Source organism: Antechinus flavipes, chromosome 6 (assembly GCF_016432865.1).
Source record: "Antechinus flavipes isolate AdamAnt ecotype Samford, QLD, Australia chromosome 6, AdamAnt_v2, whole genome shotgun sequence".
Classification (NCBI taxonomy): domain Eukaryota; kingdom Metazoa; phylum Chordata; class Mammalia; order Dasyuromorphia; family Dasyuridae; genus Antechinus; species Antechinus flavipes.
In genome coordinates, this window is record NC_067403.1 from 155,631,632 (window position 1) to 155,658,379 (window position 26,748).

At 33.2% G+C, this 26,748-nt stretch overlaps 3 protein-coding genes across 3 annotated transcripts in view; 2 read left to right on the forward strand and 1 right to left on the reverse strand.

The window, feature by feature from the left end:
- Positions 1–4: 4 nt before the first annotated feature.
- On the forward strand, positions 5–1,907 carry PYURF (PIGY upstream open reading frame). The gene is made up of 2 exons (XM_051967724.1): positions 5–293; positions 1,766–1,907. Exons 1-2 carry the CDS (start codon positions 76–78, stop codon positions 1,905–1,907), a joined length of 360 nt encoding a protein of 119 aa, XP_051823684.1. The 5' UTR covers positions 5–75.
- Positions 1,908–1,979: 72 nt separating this feature from the next.
- On the forward strand, positions 1,980–2,548 carry PIGY (phosphatidylinositol glycan anchor biosynthesis class Y). Its single transcript, XM_051967725.1, has one exon. The coding sequence runs from the start codon at positions 1,980–1,982 to the stop codon at positions 2,193–2,195; it is 216 nt and encodes a 71-aa protein (XP_051823685.1). The 3' UTR covers positions 2,196–2,548.
- A 4,461-nt stretch (positions 2,549–7,009) lies between these two features.
- Positions 7,010–26,748, reverse strand: part of LOC127542152 (probable E3 ubiquitin-protein ligase HERC6) — a 65,250-nt gene continuing 45,511 nt past the window's right edge. The window contains exons 18-23 of the mRNA XM_051967726.1: positions 25,268–25,430; positions 23,806–23,870; positions 22,425–22,495; positions 19,349–19,532; positions 19,164–19,266; positions 7,010–7,756 (exon numbers count right to left, since the gene is read on the reverse strand). Of these exons, the coding sequence (XP_051823686.1) occupies positions 7,542–7,756; positions 19,164–19,266; positions 19,349–19,532; positions 22,425–22,495; positions 23,806–23,870; positions 25,268–25,430 (801 nt within the window). The 3' untranslated portion in view covers positions 7,010–7,541. The remainder of the gene's footprint in view (positions 7,757–19,163; positions 19,267–19,348; positions 19,533–22,424; positions 22,496–23,805; positions 23,871–25,267; positions 25,431–26,748) is intronic.

The following is a 26,748-nucleotide window of genomic DNA, read 5'->3' on the forward strand; positions in this document are numbered from 1 at the left end:
GGCGTGGCGCCGTTGAACGAACCGGAGGTGGGGAGAGAACGAGGCCGCCTTGAATTCCCAGCTGCGCGAGGTGCCATGCTGAGCTGGCCTTGCCGACAAGTTACGTCTGCGCTGCTGGGAAGGCAGCCGTTAGCAGCGTCCGTTGGAGCGGCAGCCTGGAGCAGGGCGGTGCATTTGGCGGGGTCCAGGCGGGCCTCGGACAGCCCAGGGTCGAGCCAGGCCTCGCCTCCCTCGGCCTTTGACGAGGCCCTGCTGGATGTCCTGGTGTGCCCGCTCTCCAAAAAGCCTCTGAGGTGAAGCATTTTGCGGGGAACCCGGGGGCGGGAGCGAGCTCAGGCCCTTCTGGTTCCCGAGCCGGGAAAAAGCTCAGGCACCCCTCGTCCAGCTTCAGCCTCTGGCGTATAAGAAAACTGAGACCCAGAGAGTTTAAGGGACTTATGATAGTCCCAGGCAGTGTGTAGGAGTGTGTAAAGGAAGAATGGGAGGAGGGAAGGGAGAATGCCCAGGTCACCTGTGTTCAAAACCCATCTTCAATAACCGCCTGCGTGGCCTTAGCAAATCATCTCATTTCTATATTGGGGGTTAGAGTAGGTGACCCTCCTAGACTTTATTTTTTAATAATTAAAATAATGATAGCTAGCATTTATGTAGCACTTACTATGTGCCAGGCACTATGTTAAGTGCTTCACAATTATTTCCTCATTAGTTCCTCATTAAAGCCCCACGAGATAGGTCCTGTTATTCCTACTTTACGATGAAGAAAAATTAGTCAGGTGACTTACCCGGGGTCATGCACCTAGTTAGTGTGTGAAGTCTGTATCCACATCTATACCTACATGCCTCTTATACTAATTAGTTTCCAGTGTTCACTGTACAGCTTAGATGACATTTCCTACTGGAAGACTTTGCTGATACTCAATTAATTAGTAACTTAATTAGATATTAAATTAGTACTTTTTGCCTCTAGAAATTATACTTGTGTAGGATTTACATACAAAGTACCTTGCTCAATAAAAAGGTTGTCAAACAAGCCTGTGATCTCCATTGACAGATGAATTATAGATATATATAGATAAGGGGTGAAATGACTTAACCCATATCCACAGAGCTAGTCAGTATTTGAGGCAACATTTAAATTGGTTACTTCTGATTGTCCAGTACTTTTTAATTTTATTTTATTTAATAATAACTTTATGTTCACAGAACCCATGCCAGGGTAATTTTTTTACGACATTATCCTTTGCACTCACTTCTGTTCCGATTTTTCCCCTTCCTCCCTCCACCCCCTCCCCTAGATGGCAAGCAGTCCTATATATTTAGATATGTTGCAGTATATCCTAGGTACAATATATGTTTGCAGAACCGAACAGTTCTCTTGTTGCACAGGGAGAATTGGATTCAGAAGGTAAATGTCCAGTACATTTCTCCCTGTGCTATGCTTCCCTTAAAAGGGATGAAATTGTTTTGGGTAGGCAGAGTTATTTGGTATTTTCTGTGTAGCCTGGCAGAACAAAGGCAGATCTGAAAAGGTATAATAAAAATAGGAAAAGAAAAATGACTTTATATGGAGAGGAAACGATCTGAAGTGGGAAAATTATGTAACAGTTTAGTTATGCATGAGAGAGTTTAAATTTAGACTGGATTAGAACATTAATCCCTTTACAGGACAGAACTGGATAAACGAGTTATTTACAACTACCTTCTAGACATTCTACTTTTTTTAAACATAAATAATTGATTTATTCATACTCCTTGTTTTGCTTAGGTATGAAATGTCAACAAATGAACTGATTAATGAAGAACTGGGAATTGCTTATCCAATCATTGATGGTATTCCTAATATGATACCACAGGCAGCAAGAATGATACACCAAAATAAGCAACAAGAAGAAAAAGAACAAGAATAGTCTGTTCTTATTAGAAACCAAACTCCAGGACACAGTACATTAGGAGGAAGAAGAGATAAGCAGTCAAGAAAAATGTTTCTGTCTTTACCCACATTGACTGTTCTTGTTCCTTTGATATCTTTAGCTGGACTGTTTTATTCCGCCTCTGTAGAAGAAAATTTTCCCCATGGTTGCACCAGCACAAGCAGCCTGTGCTTTTACAGTCTTCTTTTGCCAATTACCATACCAGTTTATGTGTTCTTCCACCTTTGGACTTGGATGGGTATTAAGCTCTTCAGACACAATTAATGTAAGCAGAGGCCACCCTGAGAAACTTTATGTAGTAAGGCCATGTGATTTACATTTAAGCAGAAAAATCATTTTTTTATTTTACTCTACCTAACTCTTATAACACTGAAATGATCTCATTTTCATAGCGAATTTAAGAATTTCATTGCTTAAGAGATTCAGTAGTAAAGAAGGTAAAAATGAGCTTTTTTATTTGCCTTCTTTCCATAGTTGGAGGAAGGAAAGGAATCCCTGTATTCATTGTATTATAATGTTACCTTGTTGGATTTAACAACCCTAATCTAAATCTCTATAAATGCTTGACTTTTAGTTTTGATATTATACTCAATTAAAATTAAATACATTTATCAAAATGTTGTTGGATTATTTTGGTTAATTGATTAAAGGCTTTTGGGCAATGGAAAATAATGATAAAAATATCAAATTTCAAAGGCCCTACACCAAATAATGTGTTTATTCAAATAGTTTCAGATATATTCATTTGGATTAATCATATAAAAAGTTTACAATAAAGTAGAAATTGATATATATATAAAGCAGAAATTCTGCCTTGTGAAAAACAGTAATAATCAATCAGCAAATATATATTTACTATGTTTGTATGTTAAAGCATACAAGGATAAAAATTAAAAATTCCTGCTTTTCAAGGAATTCTGCCTTATAATAGGGAAACGAAGATACATATAAATATTATTCAGTCATGTCCAGCTATCTAAATTTGGGATTTTGTTGGCAGAAAGACTGAAGTTTTTTTGCCATTTCCTTCTACAGTTCCTTTTACAGTTAAGGAAACTGAGACAAACAGCATTAAGTGACTTGTCCAGGGTCACTTGGCTAATAAGTGGTCAGATTTGAATCAACTCCAGACCCAGTCTGTTATATACTTTGTCGCTGACCTACCCTGTATATAAATATAAGATTTTTTTTTTTTATATCATTATTGAGGATAATGGTAGCTGGGAAGATGAGGAAAAGCTAAGCATTGGAAAGTGATACTCAGCACAGTTTTGAAGTAAATAATAGGTTCTGAGATAGAGATGAGGCAATGAGCCTTTTTAGACATTGATGTACAAGAGGAAGGTAGAAAGACATGTGTAGGGAATAGCAAAGTCAGACTGGGCTATAGAGTGTAATTGGAAAGTTAATGTTGGAAAGGGAGATTGGAGCCAACTTGGAAAAAATTTGCTCTGAAAGCTAAATTGGCACTTTTATATGGTCAGTTACAAACTATATGCTAAAGAGAATTTGAAGGGATAAATATTCCAAATTTTAGATGTTACATCAGAAGTACTCATATAAAGCTCTTTACCACTTTAAAAGGTTTTTTTTAAAAAAAGATGATGGATTTAGAGTTAGAAAGGACTTGGAAATTGAAAACACAGATTTAGTAAATTTTTTCAGGTTCACCCCGATAGTATCCATGGCACGGTTTAAACAGATCTCCATGCTGCCTCTAGGCCATTTCCCAATGTTGAGTAAGAGACAAAGGACAAACATGATGATTACTAAATAATAGTTTCTGATCTTAAGGTATATTTTTACAAAGTAATGGCATGATCTAAATGCTGATACTCATCTGAATTGCTATGCTATTGTCTACTTCACAATGTCAAGAGTTATAAGAGTAGAGAATAGATGTCCATTTGTATATGCCAGATACCATGCCAAATACTTTTCAAATATTCTCATTTGATCCTCAGTTTTGCAAGGTACTGTTATTAATCCCATTTTATAGTTAAGGAAACAAGAGTTTGTCACTTGTTAATAATTGAGGATGGTTTTGAAATCAGGTCTTTCTGACTACAGAGGCAGTATTGTATCCCTAAGAAAAGTACTTAAAAAGCCATTTATTCCAACTCATACCTATCTTCTCTACAATATCTCCAACAAGTGATTAATCAATTTCTGAAGACTTTTTTTTTTAATATCCCAAAATAACCACATCCACTTTTGGAGAGTCTAGATATGTAAGTTTTAACTTGCATCTAAAATTAACTATTCCTCTAAACTTACACGATCAAACATTAAGTTCCCATGATGTGCTGGGCAATATACTACAGACTAGGGATGCAAATAATAAGAATGGGACAGGCAATGAATATAAATATATACAAAACAAATGCAACTTATGTTTTGCTTTTTAGGTCTGATGATGCAACCAATTTTATCTGAGTTACCTGGCTTACAGTCTTTCCAATTTATTCACAAAATTAAAATAACTTCGCAAGGATCTAACTTCTATCTATAGCATTCCTTTGATAACATTTGTCTAATGTCTTTTGACATTTGTCTAAGCTTTTAAGATTTTAAGTACATTATCTCATTTTATGAAACCATTTAGCAAAACTGTAGTAGATCCAATCTGTTCTTGAAATCATGTAGCATTGTGATCATCTTTTTAAAAAAAATTTGCTCTAATAAATTTTGCCCTAAATGATACATTCTAGAATTTAAAGAAGTACAGTATCATATTCTGCTAGTGAAAAGATCGTAGATTTAGAGCTGAAAGGAATCTTGTTGGTCATCTAATCTAGCCTATTATATTTACATACATATAGAGAGATATAAAGATATATAAAAGTCACAGATGATGTAACTTGTCTGGTGTCTGTTCCATAGGTAATAAAGGTCAGATTAAGATTTTGAACCCAGATTCTTTGGCTACAAATCCAATATTCTTTCTACTGCTCATAGTGCCTCTCAGCAATTACTTAGTACTTGTCTCCTAATGAAGTTCTTTGCAGGCCCAGTCAAGAGAAGGTCACTTTTAATCAGTTCTCCCTTCCCTAACTTCATGTGATCATTTGCATTTGCATCTGGAGTATACTTAGGGAATAAACAGGTATGTATCCTGGAGCACTTGCTAGGCACATCTTCACAACATCACCCTACTAATGGGAAAAGAAACAGGGTTGACCAGTTCGAGAGTCACCCAGGATGGGCTAACATAGATGACTCAGTTCAAGAGAAATCTTGGAAGAAGAAAAGTAGACCAGGAGGACCCTAGAACAGCATTGAGATAATCTACAAGTTTGGATCAATATAATTAGCAATAACTCTTGTCTTTAATTTTTACCTTTAAGTGGAAATTCCTTTTTTTTTTTTTTTTTTAAATAACTTTTTATTGACAGAACCCATGCCAGGGTAATTTTTAACAACATTATCCCTTGCATTCTGTTCCAATTTTTCCCCTCCCTCCCTCTACCCCCTCCCCCAGATGGCAAGCAGTCCTCTACATGTTAAATAGGTTACAGTATATCCTAGATACAATATACGTGTGCAGAACCGAACAGTTCTCTTGTTGCACAGGGAGAAATGGATTCAGAAGATATAAATAACCCGGGAAGAAAAACAAAAATGCAAGCAGTCTATATTCATTTCCCAGTATTCTTTCTTTGGGTATAGCTGCTTCTGTCCATCCTTGATCAATTGAAACTGAATTCGAAGAGATTAAGTGGAAATTCCTATGTGCAACTTGAAGTAAAGTTTAGCACATACAATCAGTAGATAAGCAAATATTTATTGATCATCTTCTCTAACAACTTAGTTATATGTAATTTTAAGTATGGAAAATTGTTTCAAGAACATTGACTTTATAACACCTTGTGAAGTAGATACTATATCATTCTCATTTTGCAGATAAGGAAATTTAGTTAAAAGAGGAAAGGAAAAAGTTAAAGAGGCTATCAGGATCAGATAGCCAGAATTTGAGATAGCTTTTAAACCACTTCTAACTGACTCCAAATTTAGCACTCCATTTTGATGTGCTACCTTGGGGATAAAAAGTATAAAATGGGGCCTCTTTTCTCAGGATCTCATAATACAATGAGGAAACAACACATTCCAAGGTAATATCTGGCAGAAATGTAATGACCAAATGAGTAATAAGCACTGCCTTTGAGAAAGGAATCAGAAGACTGGACTAATATGATCAAAGGTACCATAGGAGTAAAATGTTACAGAATTTAAGAACATTTTTCTATTTAAAAAATAATAAATTGTTTTTCTCATTAGAATTGGGTGAGTTGTGAAGAACTTTATTACTCCACTATGCCACCTACTAAGCAGAATTATAAAGGAAACTGAGCCAAAGGTGAAAGGGATTGTTAAAACAGTCACAAAGCCAGGTGACAGCCAAGACTAGAACCCTAGTACATTTACTCCCACCAGTATTCTTTATGTTATGTTACAGTTGCCTTGATAGTGCATAGAAATATTTGAATAACGACCAACTTTAACCATTGGCCTAAATTTTACTCAATTGAATTTCACATCACAAAGTTTGGAGAAAAGTTTGGAGAAAAGCAGAGACTAACATAAGTAATCTTGTATAATGCTCATTTGAAGTAATATGTTAGTAAAACTGGAAATAAGCTGTTCTTTCTTTAAAAAAAGCAATCCTTTGTTTCTTGCTTAAGGACATGCAGAGAAAACCAGAAAAGCTTCCAGGAAGAAACTATTAGAGTAGAAAGAGTAGAAGAGGAGTTTCTATGCTTCCCGTGAGAGAGATAGTTTTTAAATTTATGTTACCAACCATAGTTTCTGTTTTGAATATGTATGTACCTTTTTAAAATGTTAGGGAATTCTTTGACACTCAGTAAACAATTATTTTGTGACATAATCCAGTAATAGTGGGACTCAAACACCTAGTATTCTGCTATTTATAATGAGTTCCAGTTTCCTCATTTGTAAAGTTAAGAAAATATCAGTGCTAACTGTTTTACAGAGTTGTTGTGAAGAAAATGTTTAATAAATTATAAGATACTATTTAAGTATGAATTTTGATTGTTGAGACAAAAAATGTACCATAGCTCTTACACCATTAAGTTTTTAATCATAATGTTTCAGTAATATAAATATGCTAATGATCTGTGATTATATATAATCATTTGAGATGAATATGTGGCAAAGACAAAGAACAAACCAAGACAAAAATCTCACACCTAAAAAGTAATTTTTTGCACAAGACAAAAACAGGCTAACCTCCTTATCCTACATGAATTTACTTCCAGCACTACCTTCTTCACTCAAGGCAGATCTCTAAGAACATTTCACTCTTCTATCCAGATCCTCTATCTGAATACTTCTTCAGACTCTACTTTTTGTCTCTTCTTCTTCTGAGCTAGTCCTTCCTTGAATCAATTCCTATAATTACTCCTTTTTATATTGATATCATCTCATTTCATCTTATTTACATCAAAAGCACTGCATTAAATGCTAATGGTATAATAATAACTGGAATGAAGCATGTAATTTTTCATTACAATTATGTTTCCACTAGCAATGTGGTCATTTTCCTGTGCATTTTCAGTTCCTATTTCCCCTTTTTTCTCAAATGTTTGGATTCTAAGTCAAATGGATAAATCCTTTGTTGTTTCTGATTGCTATTTGAAGGGCTTCTTCCATTCTTTTCCTTGTAGAATATTTTGGGAGGTATAGAATATTAAAACAGGTTTTTGCTTTTGGAGGATCTTCTTCCCTTGAAGAGTCAGGGCAGACAAATTTAATTCCCAAATTCTCTACTCCTTGTGCTTGAAATCTGTCACTTCCTGTAAGAAACACTTTAAAAGAAAACAAAATTAAGTGTAGTTTTTCAATAACTGAACACAAACTCAAAGTATAGAGAAGAAAATTCATTTGTTCATTTAGCAATTATATAGAATAATGTACATTTTTGTACTTTAAGTATCAGAAGCAATACAAAGTATAGTTCATGGTTCCTGCCCTCAAAAAGCTTATAATCTAGATGAGTACATGAAATGGTAATAACATTACAGAATTTAATATTGCAAAAGATTTCACACTGTAGTATGTACTTAACTGACGAATGAGACAAAGTAAATGGGGATTTTAGTCATAAAGAAGTCATGTAGAAACTGGAATTTTGAGCTGGAATTTCAGGAATGAATAACATTTCAATTGAAAGAAAGAAGGGAACAAAATATATGAGGCAGGAGAAATGGCATGATAAAAAATCTCCAAAGAACTGAATTGGTTAATAGGACGGAAGGGAAAAATAACAAATACTGGAAGAAATGTAAGGAAAACAAAACATTAATGCACTCTTGGTAGAATTGTGAACTGATTGATTGAACCATTCTGTAGAACAATTTGGAACTACAACCAAAGGACTATAAAACCATGCATGCTCTTTGACCCAGCAATATCACTATGAGGTATGTATCCCAGGACCTATAATGGACAAAACATATTTATAGCAGATCTTTTTTTTTTTTTTTTTTTTTGGGGGGGAAGTAGAAATTGAGAGGATGTCCATGAATTGGGAAGTGGTTGAACAAATTATTTTATGTGATTATGATGGAATACTATTGTGCTATAAAAAATGATGAGCAGGATGCTCTCAGAAAAACCTGGAAAGATTTCCATGAGCTGATGCAAATGAAATGTATTATGTTCAAAGTAATAGTAATATTGTAAAATAATCAGGTGTAAAATAACTCAACTATTCTCAACAATACAATAATCCAAGACTGGAGGACAAGTCATTTATGATGAAAAATGCTATCTATACCTAGAAAAAGAACTGATTGTGTCTGAATACAGATTGAAGCATACTTTTTAAACTTTCTCTTTTTTTTGAGTTTTTTTGAGAGGTATAAAGGGGGGGTATATGTTTTCTTTCACAACATGATTTTTATGTAAACATTGTGCATGTCTACACATATATATAACATAGAATTGCTTGCCTTCTCACTGAGAATGGGTGAAAGGAAATGAAAGAATCTGGAAATCAAAGTATTAAAAACAAATGTTAAAAATTGTTTTTACATATAATGGGGGAAAATAAAATAATAAATTAAAAAGAAAAAAAAAAGCTCAGAAAGAATATGTTAAATTGTGTTCAGGGACCATCAGTCATTCAATCAAGAGAAAGAATGATAAGTGATAAGGATAGAAATTGTGGTACATGAATGTAATGGGATACTACTGCTCTATAAGAAATGATAAAAAAGAATCCAGAGATGCATGGAAAATTTATATGTATTGAGACAGACTAAAATGGACAGAACAAGAAGAACAATATACACATTATCCAGGCTTCCCTGAAATGCTCTTCAGGCTTTGCTATAGCTAAGCTGGTTTCAACTACATAGCATTTTTTATGTTCTTATTATATTCTAAGCACTGTGCCATACCAAACTGCCAGAACATTATTTTATAGAATTAGAAAAAATAATAACAAAATTTATCTGGAAGAATAAAAGGTCAAGAATGTCAAGGGAATTAATGAGAAAAAAATGCAAAGGATCGTGGCTTAGCAGTAAACAAACCTAAAACTGTATTGTAAAACAGCAGTAATCAAAATCATTTGGTACTGGCTGAAAAATAGAGTGGTGGGCCAGTGGAATAGATTAGATACACACAACACAATAATCAAGATCTATAGCAATCTAGTATTTGATAAATTCCCAAACTCCAGCATCTGGAATAACAACTCACACTTGATAAAAATTGCTTGAAAAACTGGAAAATATGTTAGAAACTCGGTATAGACCTTTTATCTCATACCCCATACCAAAATAAAGATCAAAATGGATACATGATTTAGGCACAAAAGATGATACTATAAAGAAATTAAGAGAACAATGGATAATTTACTTATTAGATCTTTGGAGAAGGGAGGAATATATGACCAAAGAAGAACTAGAGAACATTATGAAAAGCAAAGTGGACAAATTTGATTACATTAAAAAGTATTTGCACAAATAAAACCAACAGAAATAAGATTAAAAGAAAAGTTCAAAACTAGGAAAAAATCTTTGCAGTCAGAATGTCTGATAAAGGTCTAATTTCTAAAATATATAAAGAATTGTGTCAAGATTTATAAGAATTCATAAGTTTAAGTATATATATTATATTAAATTATATATGATTTGTATATATTTCATTTATAATAATATTATTAAATTTATATATAAGTGTATTTACAAGTTTAAGAATTTATAAGAATACAAGTCATTCCCCAATTGAAAAATGGTCAAAGGATATGAACAATTTTCTGATGACAAAATTAAAGCCATCTATAGTTATATGAAAAAATGCTCCACCTCACTATTGATTAGAGAAATGCAAATTAAAATAGCTCTAAAGTACTACCTCACACCTCTCAGATTGACTAAGATGACAGGAAAAGACAATGATAAATGTTGGAGGGGATGTGGGAAAATTGGAACACATGCATTATTGGTGAGTTGTGAAATGATCCAATCATTCTGGAGAGCAATCTGGAACTATGCCCAAAGTGCTATCAAACTGTGCATATCTTTTCACCCAGCAGTGCCATTACTGGGTCTGTATCCCAAGGAAATAATAAAGGAGAGAAAAGGAACCCCATGTCCAAAAATGTTCATCAGTTATTTTTGTGGTAGCAAAGAAGTGGAAAATAAGTAGGTGCCTGTCAACTGGGGAGTGGCTGAACAAGTTATGATACATGAAGATAATGGAATGTTATTGTTCTATAAAAAATGATGAACAAGCTGATTATAGAAAGACCTGGAAAGATTTACATGAATTGATGCTGAGCAAAACAAACAGAACTAGGAATATATTATACATAATAACAAGACTGTGCTATGATTACCTATGAAAAGCTTAGTTCTTCTCAGTGGTTCAGTGCTCCAAAGCAGTCCCAATAGGCTTTGGACAGCAAATGTATCTGCATCCAGAAAAAGAACTAAGGAGACTGAATGAAAATATATTCTAGATACTGTGCTAGGCTCTGTACTCCAGCCATCTTTTCACCTGCCCCATCCTTACCTCAGCTAATAAAACAAGTGTACCAATCTACTTCCTTTTTTTTATTTTTATTTTTTTGTTAAATAACTTTTTATTGACAGAACCTATGCCAGGGTAATTTTTTACATTTTTTGATAACTTTTTGAGCATAGTTCCAAATTGCTCTCCAGAATGGCTGGATGTGTTCACAATTCCACCAACAATGTATCAATGTCCCTGTTTTCCCACATCCTTTCCAACATTCCGCATTATTTTTCCCTGTCATTCTAGCCAATCTGACAGGTGTGTAGTGGTATCTCAGAGTTGTTTTAATTAGCATTTCTCTGATTAATAATGATTTGGAGCATATTTTCATATGTCTATAAATAGTTTTAATTTCTTTATCTGAGAATTGTCTATTCATATCCTTTGACCATTTATCAATTGGAGAATGGCTTGATTTCTTATAAATTAGAGTCAATTCTCTATATATTTTGGAAATGAGGCCTTTATCAGAACCTTTGACTGTAAAAATGTTTTCCCAATTTATTGTTTCCCTTCTAATCTTGTCTGCATTAGTTTTGTTTTTATAAAAACTTTTCAATTTGATATAATCAAAATTTTCTATTTTGTGGTCAATAGTGATCTCTAGTTCTTCTTTGGTCATAAATTCCTTCCTCTTCCACAAGTCTGAGAGGTAAACTATCCTATGCTCTTCCAATTTATTTATAATCTCATTCTTTATGCCTAGGTCATGAACCCATTTTGACCTTATCTTGGTGTATGGCAATCTACTTCCTTATGGTTTCCCTCATCATCCTTGTGACTGTCTAAATAAAAAAACTCCTTTCTAAATACATTTGGTATTTGTATGCACAGCAATTTTCACACAGTGAATTCTTAATACATGTTTTTTCATTCATTTATTTGTTCATTTATATATATCCTCAGAACCTATATAGTGATTTACATATATTCATATACCCAAAATAAATCTGGGATCTCATTAAAATGAACACTCCCTCAAATGATAAAGACAGCAATCTGTGCGTGCCTATTAAACCTGAGTAACCCTTGTCCATACTATCCCATAAGCTTGCCACAGGTGGTCCATCTGAGAACCTTTCTCATTTTTTTTTCATACTTTAAGGTTACCAATAGAAAACACAGGCTACTCATTGGTTATCCCTTGCTCTTACCCCATGACAATCCACTTTTTTGGCTCATGTGTTTCTTGTACATAATAGGTCTTAAGTGGATATTTGTTGAATTGAACTGAATTTGTTGAAGGGAACAAAGGGATCATAGGATTTAGAGCTTAGAGGTCATTTAGTCTAAACTTCTAATTTTATAGATGAGAAACCTAAAGCTTAGAGAAGCAAGGCCTACTCCAAGAAATTAGGGCTTCTCTTTGGTCAATACCTGTAAGCACCTCCTTGCAAAAACTTGTCTAAAATAGTATAAGAGACTAGACATGAGTAGTCTTAATATATATGTTTTAGTTCTAATCCTTTCACTGACAGATATTGATAATTATCTCAACCAATATGTTAGTTATCATCATGATGGAGTCTAGAGAATACTAGACTAGAGCCATAGCATGACCCGTAAGGACGTATGATCAGTCATTTAGAATGTGAGAAGGTGTATCATATCTCATCCTCCCTGTGCAATCATGGGCTTTTGTCTCTCCCAAAATTACAATATTTCTTTCATCCACTTACTTACACTATTCCTGTCTTTCATTTCCCACCAGTAACCTGGTCGTATTAGGTAGATATAGTGTACCTAACCCCAATTTATTGAATTGAATCCATTGAAGTTGCTCAGGCAATATTCCAAATTCCTTATCTCATGATTCTTGTATCTTTGTCTCCCCTATCCACTCCTAGATCAACTTATACTACATCAGACATCTTATTTGTGCTCAGGGACAAACACTGGTAAGTAATGTCTTCACCTCCCTACTTTTCATTTGAGTAGAATAGTGTGAACTTCACAGGATGTACAGGCATGAAAAGGTTATGATATGCTTAATATCTTATCTTTGCTCCCAAACCCAGTTCATTTGAACCCTCTTATTTCTGTTTACAGTACAGAACAAGCAGTTTTCCAAGGAAGAAATCAAAACAATTTATAGTCATATCAAAAAATGCTCTAAATTGTGATTGGAGGAATTTAAATTAAAACAACCTTGAGATATCATTTTATAACTATCAAATCAGCTAAAATGATCGAAGGGGAAAGTGACAAATGTGGGAGGAGATATAAAAAATTGAGACACTAATTCTTGTTGGTGGAACTATTTCTTTTTATAATACCATTATCTGTCCATTTATCCAGGTTCACAATCTCAATGTGATTTTCATCAAGTCCCACAGCCCATATATACATATAGTTGCCAAACTTTTTCTATTCTACCTTCATATCTCTAGCTCTTCTCTTCACTCATGATGATTTGTCTCTGATTAAGGCTCTCTTTATCTCTTGCCTGGACTATTATAATAGCAATAACCTTTCAACTTTTCTTAGTGCTTCAAGTCTCCCCATTCCAATTAATTCTCTATACAACTACCATGATGATAACATTTTAATATTAATACCAGGTCTAATGATGTCATTTCCTTACTCATTAAATTCCAATGGCTTCCTGAGCTGTTAGGATCAGATATTATTTTATTTTTACTTATTCTTTTTAATTTCTACTTTTTACATGAGTTTAAAAATATATATAATTAATAAATAATAATACATGCATGTAAATTCTACATAAGTAAATATACATTATTGAGGATGTATGTTCAATTATATTTTTCCTGATGGACGTACATAATGAAAAAGTTGGAAGATACTATGTTCACTATTTCCCCATCTTTTTCTCCTTAACTACACAGGGATATTGTGAAATAACAGGCAAAATCACATTCTTTCCTCATTGGGAGAAGAGTATTCATTAAGTATCGTAATGTATATCATTAGTAAAACAATAATACATGCATGTAATATCTATTTAAATAAATATATGTTATTGTGGATGTATCTTCAATTGTATTTTTCCTGATGAAGTTGCATAATGAAAAAGTTTACTCCGCCAGTTTTAAAGTTTTTATATTCTCTAAATTAGATAATAAAACAAGCATTTCCAAAATATAGTATAATAAAATGATGATTACACATAAAATTGCAAATCTATTGTATACAACTTACTATTCCTTTGAAACATATGACAAAATTATCAAGTAAATTTTCTTCCTCCCCCCTGCCCTAGAGATGGCTACCATTAGACACAAATAGGTGTGTGTGTGTATATATATGTAAAATTATTCTATACACACTTCTATTTTTCAGTCCTTTTTCTGGATGCAAATAGTGTCTTTCTTCACATATCCTTTATAATTAATTTGGGTATTTATGACTTATTCACTCAAAGTTGTTAATACAATATTGCTGTTACTATATGCAATATTCTCTTGGTTCTACGCATAGTTTCTTCTTATAGAGATTATGATATATACCAATCACACTGCTTTATGATATGGTCATCAAGTACATTGTCTAGCTCCATTTTGGAGTATCAATAGCTTCCTTAAATAGGTCAAATTAAATGTTTTAATTAGATGTTTTCTATATTTTTATTCTTACTTTTGATCCCATAATTCAACTGAAATTGTTTTCTTCAAACTCACTAAAGAACTTTTAATTTTCAAATCTAATCCTTCTTGACTTCTGCAGCCTTTAATACTTCAATCATCCTCTTCTCTTTTTTTTTTTGAACATTTTTCTCTTCTGGTTCTGTTTCTATCAAACCATTCTTTATCAATATCCTTTGCTGAATATTCATCCAGATCATGACTGCTAACCATAGCCATCCACCAGGACTATTCTGGACCCTCTTCTTCTCTTCCTTTATGTTATTTTACTTGTTCAGCTTATCAATTTCCATGGATTCAATTAACATCTCTAGATGATGATTTGTAAATTTACTTATTTACATAAAAAAGGGAAAAGGATTCACATGTGCAAAAATGTTTGTAACAGTTCTTTTTATAGTGGGAAGGAACTGGAAATTGAGTGGATGCCCATTAGTTGGGGAATGGCTGAATAAGTTATGGCATATGTATGTTATGGAATATTATTGTTCTATAAGAAATGATCAGCAAGATGATTTCAGAAAAATCTGGAGAGACTTACATGAACTGATTCTAAATGAAGTGAGTAGAACCAAGAGAACATTGTACATAGTAGTAACAAAATTATGAGATAATCAACTGTAATGGACTTGGCTCTTTTCAACAATGAGATAATTCAGGCCAGTTCCAATAGACTTGAGATGAAGAGAGCCATCTGAATTCAGAAAGAGGATTATGGACACTTATAATGTTCTTCTCTAAAATATATTGTTGTCTGGGAGCAGATTTCTTAGGAGGCTTCTGGAGGCAGCCTTAGTTTCAGTTCAGTGTAATCATCCCAAATGCAGCCAGTAATTAAAGTCCAAATCTTTTATTTTCTCTTTCAAGTATTGTCTCCTTCCTTAAGCCCAGTTAGCTTTCTTAGAGGCCTAGCTCTCTTCTTAGTTCCGAGAGGACTTGCTGCAAGTCCTTTGCCTCTGCCAGCTTCAGCCTCTAGCTCCCTCCAAATCTCTCCAGCCAGCACAAAGGTGGAAGAAGGAATGAATCTGTCTCCTCCCCCAAGAGCTTCTAGTGGGCTTGTGTGTCTGGCCCTGAGAGCTTCTTGCTTATATGCTATATACTGAGTACACACCAATCATTATATCACTGGGAAACCATTATTTGTTGTAGGATTAAATCAATTAAATTAAATCAATTCTAAATTAGATTTAAACATTGTCTCCTCAATTCCACTTAGTACTTTGTTTCAAATTCTGGCCCATAACATCTCCTTGTAGGATCAGATAAATCATGGTAAATTAGATAATTATTGTCTCTATCAATTCCACTGTCTTAGTACCTTATAAGAATCTTAACAGAGAGTGAATGTGGAACACAACATAATATTTTTAATTTTTTTGTTGTTTGCTTACATTCTGTTTTCTTTCTCTCTTTTTGTTATGATTTTTCTTATGCAGCATGATAATTGTGGAAATATGAATAGAAAAAATGCACATTTAACATACTGCTTGCTGCCTAGGGGAGGAGTTGAGGGGAAAGAAGGGGGAAAAAAATTGGAATACAGGGTTTTGCAAGGGTGAGTGTTGAAAACTATCTTTGCATCATTTTGAAAATTAAAAGCTATTATTAAAAAGAAAAAAATCTACTTATCTAGCCCTAACTTTTCTGCTTTTCATATATCACAATAGAATATTGCACACTGAACATCTCAAACTGGTAGTCCCAAAGATATCTTAAACAATTAAAAACTGAACTCATTTATCTTTCTCTCCAAAACTTCCTCCCTTCTAAACTTCCTTATCTTCAAGGGCACCATTATCTCCCCAGCCACTCAACATCACAATCTGGGTGTCATCATTTTCATTCTTTCTCACCCTTCCAAATCCAGTTTATTGCTAAAGGCTATCAATTTTATCTTTTAACATCTCTTGTATAAGGTCCCTTCTATCATCTGACACTGACATTCAGGTATGGACCCTCATTTCCTCACATCTGGGCTATTGCAATGCCATGTTGTAGGGTTTCCTGCCCCAAGTTTGTCTCCACTGTGATCCAGTTGTCAAAATGATCTTCCTAAAAGCACAGGTCTGATCATGTCATCACCCAGCTCAATAAATTTCAAACAGGTCCCTATTATTTTTAGCATAAAATATAAAATCCTCTGTGTTCAAAACCCTTCATAATCTCTTACTCCCTACCTTTACAATTTTCTTTTTTTATTTTATTCTTTTCTTTTTCTTTTTTTTTTATTAAAGCTTTCTTTTCTTTTCTTTTTCTGCTGAGGCAATTGAGGCTGTGACTTGCCCGGAGTCACACAGCCAGGAAGTATTAAGTGTCTGAGATCAGATTTGAACTCAAGTTCTCCTGACTTTGGGGCTGGTACTCAATCCACTACACCATTTAGCTGCCCCTTAAAGCTGCTTATTTTCAAAACATATGCATAGACAAATTTCAACATTTGCCCTTGCAAAACTTAGTGTTCCACATTTTCCTCCCTCCCTTCCCCCCAGCTCTTCCCCTAGACAGCAAGTAATCCAATATATGTTAAACATGTGCAATTCTTCTATGCATATTTCCACAATTGTCATACTGCACAAGAAAAATCAGAACAAAAAGGGAAACAAATGAGAAAGAAAACAGAATGCAAGCAAACAACAACAAAAAAGGTGCAAATACTATGTTGTGTTCTACATTCAGGCCCCACAGTACTCTCTCTGGGAGCAGATGGTTCTCTCCATCACAGGAACATTGGAATTTTCTTGAATCACCTCACTGCCATTACAATTTTCTAACACCTTACAACCCAATATCTCCCAAATTTGGGCATTTTCACTGTTCCTTTTCTGTTCCTGGAAAGCTCTCCCTTAACTTCTTGGTTTTCCTTTCTTCTTTCCAGATTCTTCCTAATTTAAGTACTTTCTCTTTATTGATTATTTCTAATTTAACCTTTATGTAATTTATACATATCTGTTTTCATAATATCTCCTATATTAGACTAAGAATTTTTGAAAGCAAAGATGGTCTCTTACCTTTCTTTGCACCCACAGTAGTTAGCACAATGGCTAGTATATAACAGGCACTAAACAAATATTTATTGGTTGAATTATTTTATTTTAGGCTCTAAAAACTGAACTAACTTTACATAAACAGCTGATTCAGGAATAACTGTCAAATTAGTAATGAGTAACTTCCTACATGTTAAACTATAATAGAGTTTTTTTTTTTTTGCTGAAGTTGCCCTATATTTTTTCCTCAAAGAAAATAATCATGATACATAGATTTGAGACTTTTGTAAATTCTCTAAGTCTTCAACCTATTTCATTCCTAACTACTGAACTATATTTACCCGTATTTTTAACAAAAATTTTTTAATCACATTGACTATTCCTGGGTTTTACTGAATATCAAAAGTAAATGCTGATTTATTTTGAGGGGTCTTGTCAAATTCTCTTCATAATTTCTCTACTTTTATCCTCTGTAATGGATATTGGTAGGTAAATTCTTATAATGATCTTTCTGAAAACATATTATTGGTAAGGCTAGATTTCCAAATAGTCCATTAAATAATAGGTTTGGTTTGGGGGGGAGGTTTCTTGGGAGTAGGAGGATGGATGGATGATAAATTCAACTGTATAAACTACTGCACAAACTAATGCAGAAAAGCAGAAATATTAAATACATCACTTTTGGATTATAATGCAATAAAATTACATTCAATAAAAGGCCTTTGAAGCATAGATTAATTAATTGCTTTGGGGAAATTTTGTTTAAATGTTCTTAAACTTCTCTCTAAGACAGACTCTTTTTTTTTTTTTTCAATGCCAGTTTTTTTTTTTTTTTTGGGTGTTTAATATGGCTGTGAGTAATGGAACTTTACAGCTCCCAGACAATTGATGTTTAGGTTCACAAAAATGGTGATGAAAGGGTATTTGACTTACATATGTGATTATAAAACATCACAAAGAATTGTGAAAGAAATGTACAACATGTCATCAAAGAAATGAATAGAAAAAAATCATAAGTAATCTAATCCCATGATAAGAACAAGGAATAAAGGATCTCTGTGTTTCATCTGGGCGAAACAAAGAGAAGGAATTATATAGTGTCTATTATGTGCCAGGCTATGTGCTAAATTTTTTTTTAACATTTATTTGTTTATTTAGCATTCATTTTTTCCCCTCAAAACAGCATTGCAAGGTAAATGTTATTATTATTCCCATTTTGCAACTAAAGAAATTGGGGGCAGACAGAGGTTAAGTGACTTGTGCAGGATCACATAGTAAATATCTGAGACTGGATTTGAATCAACTCTTCCAGACTCCAAGTTCAGCTCTATTTACTTTGCCACAGATGTCTAATTTATATACTTGTGATGCTTAAAAAAAAAAAAAAAAGGGAAAAACCTCCTTCCTCCCTGAATCAGGTTTGATAATATCCTCTCCTGAAGATGTGGACAAGAGTTATGTAGCACAGGCAGGTGCTGATGGATTGTGATCTCTAGGATTGTAGTAATAGGCACATTAGTAAGAAAAGCAATCATAAATAGAGTTTCATAAGGAAAATGTTATCATTAAAATTAGATTTATAAAGAGCAATAACTTACGGAGGAATTTCTTCTTCTTTTCCAGAGACAATCTATGGAAAGCATTCCAGAACATTCTAATGGTAGGATGTGACTTGGAGTAGCCACAGTGATATTCTGAATTCTTGAGAGAGAAAAGAAAGAAAAATTTATTGAGAAGATATAGAAATTATACAGAAAACTGAATCTATTCTCTTATTACATACCTCTTCAAATTTTTTCCAGTCATATTCTGGGTTTCCCGTCATTACTTCCCTGAGTTCCTCAGGCTGGAAAATGTTGAGTATCTCTCTTTCGCAGACTTTGTAGAATCCCCTTTCAAATTCTTTATAAATCTTTTCCACAGATGTGTTGAAGATATAATTGATATATTTGGAAACAAAATCTTCCCTTTATGGAAGGAAGAAGATGATTTTTATATACATATATATATATATAAATAAGGTGTCTGCACACACACACACATCTTTGTTACTTTATTCCTTTTTTCTCATACTCCAATTCACACTTATATAAATACAACATAAAAATTTTATACTTTGTACAAATATATCAAAAGAGGGGATATAGAAACATCTGGCAAGTTAGAAAATATTTCAAGAGTACAGGGCTCTTGTAGGAACAACAGGTAATAAACCACAAGGACAGGATAGAACTATTAATAGTGATTCTTATGCAATCCGACCTTAATAAGAATGGGGAAACAGCAAGGCCACTGTCAGAGAATAATAGTAATTGGATACTTATATGTAACATCAATAGCTCTTGCCACAGAAAAATAGGAATATTGTTACCACATCTTAAGAAGAAATAGAATCCTGCTAGACGAGTATTTTAACTGTCTTTTCAGGAAGGTTTTATCATGCCTGAAGAGAGAGATCATATAAGGATGCAGAAAATAAAGAGAAATTATTTCTTTAAAAAAAAACAATTTTTAACTCTTGAGAAAAAAATACCTTTAAGGGAATATATTGAGTTGAAAAATCAGAAAGAAGTATCAGATCTGGTTAAGGATGACTTTGGTAGTGATCTTCTCACAGATGACACATTTTAGGTAATCATTTATGTCTTTTTAAATCTAGAACATGGGTGTGTGTGAGTGTAAGTGTGGGCACGTGTGCCCACATAAGCTTTTGCTTATGAGCTTTTGGGAAAGTGATTTCTCTAGTTAAATGTTTAATAAATGAAAAACTGAAGTGGGGGCAAAGTCATTAACTAATTTGATTCTCAGAACAATGGATGAATGAATGAAAAATCAATGAAAAGTATCTATTAAAGTACTTACTATATGCCAAGCATTGTATTAAGATCCTTGTCCTTAAAGAACTTACTTTTTTAAAAATATTTTATTTTATTTAATAATAACTTTATATTGACAGAATCCATGCCAGGGTAATTTTTTTTTACAACATTATCCCTTGCACTCGTTTCTGTTCCGATTTTTCCCCTCCCTCCCTCCCTCCACTCCCCTCCCCTAGATGGCAAGCAGTCCTATATATGTTAGATATGTTGCAGTATATACTAGATACAATATATGTTTGCAGAACCGAGCAGTTCTCTTGTTGCACAGGGAGAATTGGATTCAGAAGGTAAAAATAACCCGGGAAGAAAAACAAAAATGCAAATAGTTCACATTCATTTCCCAGTGTTCTTTTTTTGGGTGTAGCTGCTTCTGTCCATCATTTATCAACTGAAACTCAGTTAGGTCTCTTTGTCAAAGAAATCCACTTCCATCAAAATATGTCCTCATACAGTATCGTTGTTAAAGTGTATAATGATCTCCTGGTTCTGCTCATTTCACTTAGCATGAGTTCATGTAAGTCTCTCCAAGCCTCTCTGTATTCATCTTGCTGGTCATTCCTTACAGAGCAATAATATTCCATAACATTCATATACCACAATTTACCCAGCCATTCTCCAATTGATGGGCATCCATTCATTTTCCAGCTTCTAGCCACTACAAACAGGGCTGCCACAAACATTTTGGCACATACAGGTCCCTTTCCCTTCTTTAATATCTCTTTGGGATATAAGCCCAGTAGTAGCACTGCTGGATCAAAGGGTATGCACAGTTTGATAACTTTTTGGGCATAATTCCAGATTGCTCTCCAGAATGGTTGCATTCGAAGAACTTACTTTCTAATTGGATTGATAATATATAGAGAAAAGAAGTAGGCAGAGAAGGGATATGGTCTGGGAAGTTGCAAAAAATGATCAGTAGAACAATAGCGCTGTCCATTAGAACACCCTTTCCAGAAATAATGATAGTGGATGCTGGTGATTTAATGATGAAAAAGAGAGTAGGAAGAGAGTAATTATGTTCTACAATGGAAAATGTCCAATATGAAATTATAATCCTGGGCTAGGAAAGTATTATGCATTAGTATAATATGAATCAAATATATAAATATAATAAATTCTTATTATTTGTGGTAATTATGCTCTATAAAATTGCTATAAATGTTAAGTTAATGAATATTGAGCCATTACTCCTAGGGAAAATGCAAGTTTAGGTTCCTGTGAGCCTCTGATTAACAAAATTCATTTTAGCACCTTTTGGAGTGACCTCACATAAAGATTGTTAAATTTCCTCTTCCTTTTTCTAGTGTTTTGTATTATGTGATTTGTTAATACTGAACTCATGGCCAACAGTGTTAAAATTTATACCTGAACAAATTTTATTTTCTCTATAAGGCACATATATCACAGCCCTCTTGTTCTTAAGAATACTGGATGGCACTTTAGCTCTAGGTTTAGTAGCCTTTTTAAACTGCAAAATCATCCAAACTCCCCCTCTCTCAAAATGTGAAAAACATGGCACTAAATAGATGAAAAAGATACTTGTGTATAATAGGAGAATTTAAAAAAGAAAGCAGAGCATTGTCTTGTTCAACTTCAATGGAGAATCAGCATTTTAGGTGACAAATTTTTTAATGGTCTGCCTGCTTCTATGATGCCTATGAAAGTGCTTGTGAGTATGATTTTGGGATTATAAATAAATTTTGGGGAATAGGCAAATTTGCTAATATTGAACCTGCAAAAAAATGAAGATTGATTCTAAGTCTGAGTAGATGTACTTTGATGACTTTGTATTATTATATATAGATTGTTAATGATTCAACAAATTTATTATTTCTTAAAATAATAATTATAACAATAAAAATTAAAAGACTGTTTCTGAAGATAGTTAACAAAAATAAGAAATTAGTAATGTCAATTTATTAAATACCTAATAACAGATTGAGAATATTAAAAACAAATATTTATTTTTACTGTACCTACTTGTTGGATTTGTTCACAAGTATAGAGCTTCCATTTGGAATTAGGTCTACATTTTTTCCAGCCCAGTGTATCTAAAACCACATAATATAAATATAATATAATATTTAGTATAATTATAAATATTAGATAATATGATAATATAGTAGTGATAAAGTATCTGATATAAAATAATATCAAGTATATTATAAATATATAATATTTATATAAAGTAGTGATAAAGATAAGGAACTGATAAGAATTTAGAGATCATTTAATCTAATCCATTTATTTTACAGATAAAAAAATTAGTTTCATTTAAATTAAGGGATTTGCTCAGATCCACCCAGGTAGCAAGTTGTAATGTAAGACATAAAATTGATAATAGGAAGAAACTTTAGAAATCATTTTGTCATAAAATCATAGAACTGAAAGACACTTTAGAGATAAACTCCTCTAATTCTCTCATTCATCTTTAATATACCTCAGATAAGGAAATTGAAGCCAAGAGAGGTGAAGTGACTGAATGAAGTCAACTAATAGGCATAATGGGCAACATTCCAATTCCCCACCTCTGATTCCATATTAAATGGGTTTTTTTCTGATTATATAACATTTCTTCTTTTTCAGGCCGCCCTCTGTGATTAAGTGATTTTCACTTTGGTCTTTGAACTTTCAAATCACTGCCATTTCCTCAACATAGTGCTATAACTATATCTATAGTACATAATTGAGAACTAAATAAGTCCTTTTATTAACAATAAATATAAATGTAAAAAATTTTCAACTCAGTTATTCTCGAATAATGTGGATGACAAAATATACTCTCTTAAAACCTGAATTATCAAGTTAAGTTCTTTACATTAAATAGACAGACTAGACAATTCCTTATTTGTGCTTCGTTTTATGTTATGTAGATATATTTCCTACCAAGTAAGAAAGAAAAACTAGCTCATTGTAAAAGGTAACATTTCAGTAAGGATCACTCTAGACCAAAGCTTCTTAAACTCTGGGTCATGACCCCATATGAGATTGCATAACTGAATGTGGGAGTCGCAAAAAAAAAATTGGCAACAGTAAAAGGTATCAAATATTTCAGCAAGATTTAATTCTTTATGTAAAAATAAACAAACACATCCATCATTAGTACACATATTTGTTTTCATTTTAAAATTATGATAAAATTACATGTATACCAAAAATTGTTTTAAAATCATTTTATTTATGATTTATTATCACTAAATTTTTTATTTGTAAGTGCATTTTACATATCTATATATTGGGAGTTGCATAAAAATTTCTCTGGTGAAAAGGGGTCATGAATGGAAAAAATTTAAGATGCCCTGGTCTAAGCCATTGTGACAAGCTGGCCTATGTTACAAACTATTTTTTCAGTAGTACTTACCGAAAAATTCATGTCACAATCTTCTATGTTTTTGGCATTTTCATCTAGAAGTAATTTCAACTGGTCTGTAGGAAAAATAATTTTAAAAGTTTAAAAAGCAAAAGAGTATCTATGTAAAGTAAATAATGCAGGTATAGAGTAGTGAGCAAAACATCAGTTTATTTGTAGTATGACTCAGAGAACATTAATTCTCATACCAGGTCTGATATTATCTAACTGCAGATAAATTATTTAATTATTCTGGTCTGCAGTTAGCTCATGCATAAAATGAAGTGGTTGTGCTAAATTAACTTTGAGTCCCTTCCAGATTTCCTATTAAAACTTCTGCCTCTTGAAGATAGAGTTAGAACTCTACTATTTTGAAATTGCTTTCTCAGTGATTATCAGTTCTCTTTATTTACTAATTCTGATGACTTGACCAGTCCTCATTTTTCCTGACTTTTCGGTTGTTTTTGAAATTGTTGGCCACTCCTGTTATTATGGATACTTTCCCTTGCCTCTATGATTCTCTTCTTTCTAATCTTCCTTCCTGTCTGTTACTCTTTTCCACTGTCTTTGCTTGATTTCATCTATTTTCCCAACTCCTAATTATGGATATCAGAGGATCACAGATCTAGAACTAGAAGGGATCTATTTCATACATTTAGACCTGGAAAGGATTTCTTTTGTCTCACTTGACTGCATTACCTTACTTCTTCACTATGCTTATTAATGGACAAACAATTTCATCATCCTACAAGATCCCATTTGCCTTAATACTCTTAACTCATCTTTATCCATGTTCTTCTAACTGGAGAATGGGACCATGAATTCACCATGCCTCTGTAAATTTTTCCTAGTATCCCTCCCACTTTTCAGTTTTCTTTTATGTGTTGTCTTCCTCCCTTAGACCAAGTTCCTTAAGGGCAGGGAAATTATTTTTTGTATTTTTATCTCCTGTGCTTGAGAAATAGTAGAGGCTTAATTGTTGTTTATTAACTATTTATTGACTTTAGTACAGAAGTTTCATCTCTTATTGTTGCTAATCCCCTTGAAGAATTTCAAATGGACTCCATTCCCCATCCTCTTGCTCCTAAAAAGAAAGGATAACTCTAAAGCTATGAATTGCTTTTGTAATTGGCATTCCCTGCATATATGCCTTAGTACTATTGGACTTTAAGTGTGTATATTTGTGGGAAAGCATGCTCCTGTTTGGGGGAAAATGCTTTGTAAGTAACTACTTTTCTTGCTATATGATTTGAGGAAGTATCTTTGCAAAAGAAGTACATCTACTGCACTAGCTAATTATTTAAGGATAACACACTAGTAAAAACGGGTGAGTTGTAGTGTCAGAAGTATAGATACCTACAGAACCTTGAAATAGTAACCACCCTTCTGGGAAACCTACTTGTCATTGTCAGTGAACATTGGAGGAATAGTCCAGAGGGAATGTTAGATTGAAATAGATAACTTATTTACTTGCCGAATTTAGGACTCAGCTCTTGTAAATCTTCCAGTGAGAGATCTTGATTCAAAAGTTTCTTGTAGAGAGCTAGTGGAAAAGGAAGGTTGGCAACATTGCCATTGGCTATGGAGAGGCCACACAGTATTCCAAAGAGAAAATAACTTTTCTCTTCAAATTTAGGCTAAAAGAAAAAAATGAAAAAAATTATGAGCATTTAAAATTGATATTACATTGACTTTTGAAAATATTATTATATATATTTGGTTTAGGTAAGATTATTTAAAATCAAGTTACAAATTATAATAAATATATATTTGAGACAAAGTGATTATTTTTGGCTATAATCAAACACAAAAATATTTTCAAACATGACGAAATGTTTCTAGTTTAAGGAATAGTTTTGATAGCACTAAAAAATTGTTCATTTCACTTACAAAAATAAAATTATGCTAACATATATATTTCAGCTAAAAATTCATAATTAATATTGATTTTTTCTTCAAGTTTAGAAAATAGACATGATTGAAAAGACATATTTAATCTTGGCCTGCATTAAGATAGAGCGTTTTTGAGAATAGGAAGGTGATAATTCCTATATATTTTACCCCATTTTTAGACGTTATGTGAAATACTACGGTCAGTTCTGGGTGCTACAAGCTAAGAAAGATATTATTGAGTTGGAGAATGTCTAAAGGAGGTCAATCAGAATGGTAAAAAGCCTCAAGTTTATGTTTTGTGAAGATCAGTTCTTCATGCAGAAAATGCATGTTTTTGGCTTGAAAAAGACAAGAGTGGGGTGTGGAAGAGCAGGGTGGAGCGTGATAGCTATGTTTATATATTTGAAAGAATATCTTGTGGAAGGGAAGCCCAACTGGCTCAATTTGGCCTCACAGGGCAGAATCTTAATTAACAGGGGGTAGAAATGTTAAAGATGCAAATTAAGCTTGAAATCAGACAAAATTTCCTAATAATCAGAGCTGTCCAAAATGGATTGCCTCAACAGTTAGTAGCTTCTCTATTTGCAGACATCTTTAAGCAAAGGTTTAAATATTTCCAATATTTTCAACCACATATCATATATATTATAATAAGGATTCCTTTCACATATCTGTTGGCTCTTTCTTCAATTCTGTTAGTCCAAGATTTCTTTTGGAAAACAAAACTATGATAAAGCCATGTTACCATAGTAAGGGGGGCAAATGAATATTTTAGGGACAAAATATTTGTGTGTGTGTGTGTGTGTGTGTGTGTGTGTGTGTGTGTGTTTCAGTTATCTCCTTTGTGCCCTAAGGACAAAGAGAAGACATTTGATTGCACAATCTGGGGAATAGATGACATGTCAGATCAGCTTTATATCACAGGTTATTGAGTCCACAAGGTAGGATTGTGTTTAGAAAGAAAATTAAGGGTTAGGTGAAGTGATTGCTATTATTTATGTGGGGAACAATGGAAGGAAAAGGGAGGATGGGAGAAAAATACTCTCAACTGTGACCAAACTC

Bases quoted from the DNA above. Each gene is read 5' to 3' on its own strand.
- PYURF (XM_051967724.1), top strand. From the start codon at position 76: ATGCTGAGCTGGCCTTGCCGACAAGTTACGTCTGCGCTGCTGGGAAGG. The intron at 294-1,765 runs GTGAAGCATTTT...TGTTTTGCTTAG, and splicing joins CTCTCCAAAAAGCCTCTGAG to GTATGAAATGTCAACAAATG.
- PIGY (XM_051967725.1), top strand. From the start codon at position 1,980: ATGTTTCTGTCTTTACCCACATTGACTGTTCTTGTTCCTTTGATATCT.